Source organism: Kryptolebias marmoratus, linkage group LG24, assembly GCF_001649575.2.
Source record: "Kryptolebias marmoratus isolate JLee-2015 linkage group LG24, ASM164957v2, whole genome shotgun sequence".
NCBI classification, from domain to species: domain Eukaryota; kingdom Metazoa; phylum Chordata; class Actinopteri; order Cyprinodontiformes; family Rivulidae; genus Kryptolebias; species Kryptolebias marmoratus.
The window spans coordinates 5355660-5365881 of record NC_051453.1 but is presented as its reverse complement, the minus strand read 5'-3'; the positions used below and the strand labels follow the sequence as shown (position 1 = coordinate 5365881).

At 41.4% G+C, this 10222-nt stretch overlaps 1 protein-coding gene across 2 annotated transcripts in view; it reads right to left on the bottom strand.

Annotated features, from left to right (window-relative positions):
• Positions 1-9254, bottom strand: part of si:ch73-61d6.3 (occludin) — a 20480-nt gene extending 11226 nt beyond the window's left edge. The window contains exons 1-5 of one of the 2 annotated variants that reach the window (XM_037974126.1): positions 9024-9254; positions 8911-8952; positions 4153-4740; positions 2384-2575; positions 1698-1865 (exon numbers count right to left, since the gene is read on the bottom strand). In XM_037974126.1, the coding sequence (XP_037830054.1) occupies positions 1698-1865; positions 2384-2575; positions 4153-4722 (930 nt within the window). In that variant the 5' untranslated portion in view covers positions 4723-4740; positions 8911-8952; positions 9024-9254. The remainder of the gene's footprint in view (positions 1-1697; positions 1866-2383; positions 2576-4152; positions 4741-8910; positions 8953-9023) is intronic. The other variant, XM_017420364.3, reaches the window with a different exon arrangement.
• Positions 9255-10222: the final 968 nt, after the last annotated feature.

The window sequence follows — 10222 nt, the reverse complement described above, 5'->3', positions numbered from 1 at the left end:
CGATCCACTGCAGATTACATGCAGTCTAACACCAATTAGGTGTTGTGATGAGAAGCTATTTTATTTTCTGTTTTTCAAGAGTAGTCAGCTTGTAGGGCACCACAACTGCTTCCACCCACGTCGATCATCATCATCATATGAATTAACTTTTTGTCACAACAAAAAATAGTGGCTGGTAAAAAATTTTGTCCACCAGCCACTATCGCTGGTGGACAAAATTTTTAATTTCCACCCCTGACTACAACAGAAACAAGAGGAACACTAACGGGACATAATATGCTTGTCGTTAGGAATAATTTAAAGAACAAAGAGTTTGACATTTCTGTTACTCAGATGTGAAGCTGAAGCAGAGAAGGTTTTCACAAAGGGTTCGCCTGTGACGTTGACCTCATGACCTTGAAATCAATAGGGATCATACGCTACCCATGAGGTGTCCAGATGTGCAGTTTGACATTTCTGTGTTAAAGGGTTGTCAATTTAGAGCTTGGACAAGAAATTGTCCACAGACGGATTGCAGGACAGACGTATAAAAATGCTTCCCTGATTCTCCAAACAGAGATTGTTCTGACCACTATCTGTTACAGGTAAGACACTCACTCCTGAAGCCCCTAACACTGCCACAAACATCCTGTTTGTTTATTATTTTCTCTGATTTTAAAATGACTCTCCTTTCCTTTTTCACATGTAGTAAACATGTTTTTTCTATGTGTTGATTTCTGTTTTCATCTGTGCCAAGTGCAGGTTGTTTAGACACACTGGCTGGATAAAATGTAGAATTACTCATTGCTGTCAATAAGTACTGCAGCAGATGACAAAAAAAAACTAGAATTAGTTTTCCTTCATTTTTGAGATACAAAACAAGAAACCGCCTGATAAAAAAGTGTACATTTGCAAATTTCAGTTTAACAAACGTTGGTTGACATATTAAAGTTCAATATGGATAAAAAATCTTCAAACCTTCTCCGCTTTAGATGTTTTATTTTACTTTTTAGAGGCATTCTCATTTAAAATGTGCCAGGTCAGGTGACTTGGTGACCCATATTTCACCTGTCGGTCCTGTATAACCCTGAGTGTTGTCGACGTTTAAAAAAGACAAGGCAAAAACTCTCTAGAAACTACAGGCTGCTTACTATCTGCTCAGGTGGTTAATGATTACTGAGAGTGAAACCAGGTGGCAGACTGAGAGCACTCGATCACTGGCTGATATCAGCTCTGACCCTGAACAAAACGGTGTGACTCTTTCCTCGCTGGAGCCTGGAAACGGACTAACGCTGCTATAAGAAGCTCCTCCCGGACATTAAACTCTTAAAGAGAAGCAATAAACAGCAGATGAGGGCTGACAACTACCTCTTTGTTCATCTAACAGTTTTATATGTTAACGATAATGGCCTCAGGTATGCAGAAACCACCACAGTCACCTTCCTATCTTTATACCTGATGACTACCTGCACAGGGCAATAACTATCCTGCTGATGACCTACTTCATGAGGCAAAAGAAATACAAATGTTAGAAAACAATTTGGCACACAGATCAGTTTTAGTGACTAATCTTTTCTCCAAAATAACCGTTGTAGTCCCTGCCTTTGTTTAGCAGCCTGTGAACAACTCAAGGTCAGTTTTGAGTCAAATTTTTTTTGTTATTTTTTCCTCTTTAAATCCCATGTAAACACAGCCTTATTAACCCAGTCGACTCTTACCCATTCCTCTACATCTCTGCCCTCTGAGGCCTTCCCACCCACGAGAGGCTCTTCCCAGTAGATATTTGGTTTTCCGTAGCGCCAGATCTTCCCTCTTGTTCTCTGTGCAAAGAAAGCAGCGACCCCCAAAGCGATCACAACCAGGAATCCACACACCATGGCAACTCCCTGGAAAAGCAAAAAAAAAACAGTCGGATGAACTCTACAAAGTCCTCCAGGAGATAAGATGTGCAATAAAAGAGTTTTTATGACACAAAAAGAACTGAGTCACACCATTACAAAGCAACATAAAACATATACTGTTACAAATTGGTACAGGGCAATGAGATGTTAACCAAACAAACCAAAAACATCATTCAGTGTAATATGAAATATAAAAAGTGGGTTCTGCTGAACATCCAGCTTAGGCTACAAGAGTTACACCAGGGGTAGGCAACCCTGGTCCTGGAGGGCCACCATCCTGCAGGTTTTCCTTGTTTCTCTGCTCCAACACACCTGATTCAGGTTAAATTACTTCTTCATGTTCTGCAGAAGCCTGTTAATCACCCATTGATTCAAATCAGGTGTATTGGAGCAGAGAAACACGTAAAACATGCAGGATGGTGGCTCTCCAGGACCAGGGTTGCCTACCCCAGAGTTACACGAACTAATCCAAGAAATTCAAAGCAACAGGAAAAGCTGCAGACCTCCTGCGGGTCCACGAAGCAGTAATGGTACAGGTACTGGTTGTACATGGGGAATCCTCCCACCCCTCCCATCTGCGAGTAGCTGGTCTGGTAGAGGTTCTGGCACATCATGAGCATCGGATTGTACATCATGCTGGAGGAGCTCTGAGCCATGGGGTTCACCCCGACAATGTACACAATGTTTATGATGCCCTGAAACAGACATGAGATTAGTGCACTTACGGATTCAGATAAGCCGACACCGCTTGTTCAAAGCGACGCCTTCGTATCACGAGGAGACACACTGAGCAGCAGTCGTATCACAAACGGCAGCTGAACAAATTGCGAGTCCATTATGACGACGAGATAACCGCGGTGTGTGCTGCGCAGTAAAAATGCTTTGTCAGAGTTAGCTTATTAGCTGGAATGATGGAAGTGTGTTTGAAAAAAGTACGTCATTTTCTCTAGACTTGACCAAATAAAAAATCAGATTTACAAGCTGATGACAGATGTAGAGTTAAAGTCAGACAGTTGTCGCTTCAGGAAAGGTGTCAGAATACCAGTGAGCTTAGTACACACACACACATATATATTCTTTATTTATTCAGGTAAAAGTCTCATTGAGATGAAAAATCTCTTTTCCAGGAGAAAGACCTGACCAAAAAGGCAGCAAAACATAGAGTTTTAAGTGATCTTTCAGCTGTCATGCAGGTTTTTTTAGTTGTTCTAAGCATTTCATAACCAAAATGGAAGGTAGAACCTTTAGTTTTCAGGCCCCTGACCTCTGGAACCACCTACCTGAGGAAACCGTCCATCTCAGTGCCTTTAAAAGCAAATTAAAAACAGATTTATTTGTCTCAGTTATCACTGAAGCTGTTTTTCTGATTTGCCTGAGCGTTACTCGTTTTGTCTACTTTTATGGTTTGTTTTTATTCAGATTTTATTGTGAGTTACATTTTATATTTTTACTGTCTTGCATAAGTCGATCTGTTTCGAGATGCTGATGAGATGTTTTTGAGCTGCGTTTGCATTTAAAAAGTGGTGTATAAATAAAGCTGAGTTGAGTTAATTACGGGTTTTATAACACGTTGATTTAATGACCTGTCATTACAGAAACAGCTGCTTTCAGTGCTGACTGTTAGATGAAATAATATGTTTTAATATTTAACATTCATGTGAGTCGGTTCTGCAGAGGAACGCTAATCTTATGGAGTTATTATTATAATACACTCAAACTTTGTGTGTGCACGGTGGGATTTGTGAAAAATGAATTACGGCTTAGGCTGCACTCTCAGCGCAAAGTTAATTTAATATATTATCTTGAATTTAAATTTCTTTCCGCTTTGGCAAAAGAAAGAGACGATAAAAAATGTTTGTGTGAGTTTTTCCTGCTGAGGTTTGAATGACACACAAGAAAACATAAATTTCTCACTTTTAAAGATAAATTTAAATGCTTTAAATAATAGAAAATGATAGATTAGAATTTCAAACATCTCTAAGACGTGTTTTTAACCCAGTATGTGTTCTGCCTGCAGTCTACTTGTTTTTTCTTACACTGAAGGGAAATGAATGATGACAGAACCGCTCCTATATTTAATTATACCAGTCTTATTAACACTGAAAGGTTCAGTGAAAGGGAAATACATCAGTCTCATGTGAATTCTTCTTTCAGTAAAAACTGTCAACCAGTGGATCTGCATCATAATCTGCTCCGCTGAATACATGAATACATCATACATCATTCCAGTGATCATAAACTTAGAAGATAAACGAAAAGAAATTAGCTTTACCTGCAGGATAGCCATGAGAATGCTGCCTATCAGGAGGGCCAGGAAGAACTTCCTGCTGCGGACTATGTTGGATTTTGAGAAGCTGGCTATAAAAAAGGACAGCGCAGCGATGAAGTTAATGGCTGCCATGGCGATCATGGTGGTTTTGGCCGAATAAGGAGAAACATAATTGCCGTAGTAGTTTCCGTAGCCTCCGTAACCTCCTCCGTAGCCGTAGCCTGTGCCGTAGCTTCCCCCCATGTATCCGCTGCCGTAGCCCATACCAGAACCGTAGTAACCCCCTCCCATCCCATATCCGTACTGGAATTCCCACATGAGCGTTGAAGCCACGCAGGCGAATATGGCCACACACAGCACGATCACCGTCGCCATCATGGCCTTGATGATCCCAGGAGGTGACAGCCATTTGTAGAAGTGCTGCGGTTTGTCCTCGATGTAGTAGGACCCCGGCGGAGGTGGGTACGCGTTGTAGTCGCTGTGGGGGCCATGGAAGCTGCCTGCGGGGCCGAACCCGTTGTTGGACGGAGGGGTGTAGACTGGCGGGCTCTCGTAGTTCTGCTTGTCGAACATCGCTCCAGATGTCCACAACTGAAAACAGAAACGCCAAAATCAGAGCTCAAAACGTCCTGCGGGAAATGACGAAGGCTGGAATCTGTTTTTCAGCTGAACTGATGTGACTAATGCTACGCGGAGAGATATGAGTAAGTTAGGCGTGACTTTTTATGGTAATGAAAGTCTGAGTTAGGGAGTCCTGTAAATGTTTCACCTTTTCAAACTGGGTGTGATTTCTGAGGGGAGAACTGAAGCTTGTTTGTGCGTTTGAGTTCTTATTATCTGATTTTCTTACATTGGAGAAATCAGGAACAGTAAAGCAATGAGCTTAGAGGTCGCTGCACCAGATAACTCCCGGTTAGAGTGGAGATGTTGGTACCAGGACAGAAGAGAGGGAGAGAAACCCAACAACAATACTTTCCTTTTTGCCTCTTCAGTCTGTAGGAGTCTCTCTCTCCGGCCCGCACAATGAAAAGACTTTGAACATTTCGCAACCATTCATTTAGCTAAAAAAAAAAGAGTTTTCTGCAACAAAATCTTAAAGGCAAATGCAAAGCTGCAGTGTAAATGTCTCAACAATGCCCATTCTTCTGCACAGAGTACTACAGGGAGTGGGTGGGTGACGGGTTCGACTGAGAGGTCATGTAAACAGCAGGAGAACGTTACTGTAAAATCAGACCTTTAAACCCTGTTAGGTGCTGTTAAATACCAGTTTCTCTGGCAAAGGTCACCATCATCTGTAGATCACCACCTAGACAGGTAAATTTGAACACCTTTTCAATCTCAAAGTCATCTATTATTATTAGGATGGATCTGGGCAATTAATGTCCATGACTTCAGTTTTAGACTTATCGTCAGGCTCCAATCTTTGCAAGATTTCTTCCCCTATTAAGACATTCGTTTCTGACCATTACACTAACCCTAAATTAACAATGCATGCCAAACCCAAACCTTAACCTAAACTCAAGTAACTCCTCGGCCCTAAATTTAACCCTTAACCCAAATATGAGGTAGGAATGGCACAACCAGTCCTGATGAGGTGATTATACCAGAAAAGGTCCTAAAAAGGTAACAAAAACCAAGTCCACACACACAGACAGAGACAAAAACATAATCGTCCACTTGCATCAAGAGAGAAAAGGATTTGCCTTTTTTCACAGAGCTGGATGTGGAAGTTAGGAGTCATTTCAGTAAATATTCCTCAGCTCATGTGGGGAAATTAGATGCTTTTGATGACAAGCTCAAATTCATTGTTTTTTTTTTTACTTTTTCTTGGCAAAAACAAAGCTCTGTAAATCTGTGACAGGTGGTTTTTAACGGCATCAAAGCATCTGCAAAGCGCTGCCTTGGCAAATTCTCTGGCAGCGACTGTGAGCTGCAGCACAAAACGCGTCAGACATCTTGGTCCCATTGCGGCGCCTCAGCGGGACCGCGAGGGAGTCAACAGCCAGGGATGCCGACCCGTCCGGGAGTTCAGATGTAAAGACAGAGAAAGGAGCCCTGGCGCTGCCCCCACTTTCATCAGTCTTCTGGTTTTATGGGACTTGGACACACACGGCAGAGGAGGTCTCGCCTCAGAGCCTCTCCCCTCCCACCATAACTTCTGGCCTTTGTTTCGGGAGCAGGAGGGGCAGAAAGTCGAGGCTTCTCGTCACAGGAACAGCGTTGCCATGGAGCCTTTTTTTTTAAAGAAGAAAAAGAAAATCGGGGCACTGTCCAGGGATCACACAAGGCCTGCTCTGTGCTGCTGCTGAATGGGGTGAGGTGAAAGACAGAAAAACAGGAGGACAGGTGGACGCTGTGCAGTATCAGGTGTCTTTTATTGTTGTTGTCCTGCAGGAGACTCTGCTCTGACTTATTTTCTGCTGTGTTTGATAATATAGATAACCGGCAGGAAATAATCCATTCGACTAATTATTTCCTTCCAGACCGCCTGAACGGCTTTCAGCGCCACCTTAAAGGACCTAACCCCCCCCCCCATAAACATTTCTACTTCACCACCAAACACAGACCAGTCCAACTCAAAGCTCTCTTTGTTCTTCTAAATCGGAGCTGATCTGATCCCAGTAATAAGACCGACGCAGGTTGTCCAAATGCAAACAGGACAGTGAAGTTTGAGAAGTTGTCATAAACTGAACAAGTTTAGGTTTGATTTGTGCCGTGATTCAGATTTATAGCGTATAAACTTCCTAATCTGCCTTTAAATTGAAGTTTTCTAACAGGTATGCCGTCAGAAATAAACATTTTAGATATATTCCTTTTGATTCCTTATGAAGCTGACCATTTTTCTCTGGGAAATCCCTTCATATAATGGAGAGTCATTGTGACTCCCCTTTTTAAATAGAGTTTCCAAACCAACACGTTCGTAAACAATAAATAAATCACAGAAATTCAATAAACTTTGTATCATTTGAAGCTTTAGAGGCGGAGTAATGACTCAATGCTGAAAAGTTCTAATTTTTGCCATATTTTGAGCTTAACGCGTCGACATTTTCTCTGCAAGTAGCAGCCGTGTTTGTCTAAAGCTCTGTTTTTATTTTTTTTTACAGCCTGGAGTTTGGACGGCGGTCACAGGTCGGGTCAGACACCCACCAGCAGAGACACAGAGACTCTATCAGCTGCTGCTGGGGAAGGAATTCCAGTTGTTCGGTCACATGCCTCACATCTGTCAGAAACAATCAGGCCCCGGCCCCGACGCAAGGCTGGGACCCACCGACATCCCCCCCAGGAGTCGGCCAAGACTTCCTGCCCAAAAACACGCCACGCTGGGCGCGGAGTATCTCCTGGAGCGTGAACACGTAATCCGATTACCTGAAAAACATGTTGATGGACGTCCCACCGTCAACACCGAGCTTCTCCTGAGAATTTATCATTATTATTATTATTATTATCATTATTATTATTATTATTATTATTATTATTATTATTATTATTATTATTATTATTTGACTGTTTTCCCTAATAGAACCATCTCTGCACACTTTGTCGAAACGTTCAGCTAGCAGATTTCAAAACATTTAGTTGCATTTAATTACTTTTAGATTGTCTAACTTTTATACTTTATATTTAACTTAGTTTTAAAAAAAGAAACAAACAGTTCTTTATATTTGTGCTGTTGTTTTTGTCTTTTTATGCTACTTTTAGCTTTTAGCCAGCCTTTCACTACTTTTAGCTTGTAATTAGCATTTTGGTACTTTTAGCTACTCTTTGATAATTGTAGTTTTTACCAAACGTTTTGCTATTTTAAGCTATAGTTTTGCTACTTTTTGCTTTTACTGCTTTTAGCTTTATATTAGCATTTTGCTACCTTTAGCTACTCTTTGCTAATTGTAGCTTTTAGCTAACCTTTTGCTAGTTTTGCAATTTTTTGCTAGCATTTCACAACTTTTATCTTTTAACTAGTATTTCACTAGTTTTTACTGTTGTTTTTCTACCTTTAGCTAGCATTTAGCTTGTTTATTTGAGCTTTTAGCTAGTGTTCTGCTTCTTTTAGCTTTAATAACACAGTTTTCAGCAGCCATTAAGCGCTCAGCAGTCACTCGACAGAAAATGTCATGTCTCTGGTTTAAACTAAGTGAAGAGTTTAAGAAACTCGTGTAATAAAAATAAAATAAAAGTTAATCAGTAAATCTAAAAGGAAATTAATTAATAAAAGCAACAAATATAAAAGTCTCCATCCACAGTAAAGAAAAATAAAAGCTGATTGTTTTTCTCAGCTACTATCACAACAAACTTTAGCTCAGGATCTGTAAATAATTGAATTACAGCCATTTTTGTGTTTGTAAGGTCAGTTGGCTGTGGCGGCCATCTTGAAAAGGGCTGACCCCTGGAGCTGGAAGTCATTAATAAAGTTTAAACTTTTCTGCAGAGTTAAAACCAATCATCAAACTGCTCCCTTGCTGTAATTATTCACTCATTGCAGTATCTAACCATCCTGATATCACAGCCGGAAAGGCTCTGCGTTAAAAGATGACAAATGATTTAATAATTAAAACCAGCAAAAACTACACCAGAATGCTGCTCCAGGACCAAAAACACTGACGTGAACTCGGTTTTCTGTGTATTTTAACTCAAATCTGCTCATCTTGTGTTGTCTCTGCTCATTAGCTGCTTTGGCTTGTTTTGTCTTCCATCTAACATGTTGACTGACCCACCTGTCGAATAATAAACAAATAAATAAAAACATCCACCTTTAATTGATCTCACCTTTAATTTACACACTTTCTTTTCTTAGGCACCTCAGAAAGCCTACAAGCATAGAAGCAGCAGTTTGTGGTGATAATATAAAAGTTAAATCTGAACTTTTGTGATTTTCTTACCTGCTGCAGTGGATTGGAGGACGGGGACCTCTGGACCAGTGAGTGTCCTTTCGGGTTTCCTGTTAAAAGTCTCCCTCCAGACAAAGTTCGTCTCGGCTTTATGGGTTTGTCAGAACCTGAACTCGGTCCTGGAGGGCTTCCAGGACGAACTTCGGTACTTTAGGGAAGCTTTCTTCGCTCCAGGCGTCTGTCTCGGACGGAGTGATCTCTCTCTCCCCCAGCCTCCACCTCTCTCTCCCTCTCCCTCTCCTGTTGGTCCCGCCTGTCCGCGGTCCCGCCGCCGCACCGCCGCTTTTTACCCGCTAGAGGGCAGCATTTCTTCGGGAAGCCGAGTCACCACCTCCCGGTTAAACCCGGGGGTCTGCGACCTCAACAACCCAAAAACAAAACAAAAATCAGCCATTTTTCGGCCTCTTATCAATATCACCAGAGCAAAAAGCTGTTTACAAAGACCTCTGATTTGAAACCGGAAGTGGAAGCAGGTGTTGCACCAAAATAAGCCCCCCTCCCGAAAGAATTGGTGCCCCCCCGGCCTCGGGAGCGCGCACGGAACAGGAAAGCTGGATCTGATGGATAAACTAAACCTCAAAATAATTACACGTTTTGATTTACTGTGTGAGAGTGGCTAGTTTGTTATTCTGTGAGGTTTTTTAGGGGTCACAGCAAGAATAAATGCATCCCTATTAACAGCTGTTAACTACTTTTTTTTGTAGCAGGTGAATCCATAATATAACGCAGATCCTTCAAATCATAAATTGCATTGCATCTACATAACTTTAAGGTAACACTAATCTGTTTATATTAAATCTTATCATATCCTAAATGTATATTTTACTTGCAGAACTATTCAGCTAAATTACTCAGGAGACCACAATTATGAATTCATCCGTGGGCCGGACTGAGCTCACCTACGGGCGGAATGTGGCCCCCAGGCCAGCACTCGAACAGCACTGGGTTAGATTTCCACTGCCAGAATCTGGATCCCTCCCCCTCAACAAAGCACAACAAATTACCCCCCAGATCATGTTTTATCACTCCTTTAATGTTGTAGGGAATGCAGGTGGAGTCCTCTCAACCAAAGTTGGACAAAAAATGGACAAAAACTTAAAGTGTTTCAGGTTCACAATGTTTATAAAATCACAAAGTTTGGGAGCTTAAATGTCCTTATTTGACATTTTGAGGAGTTTTTAGGAATATTT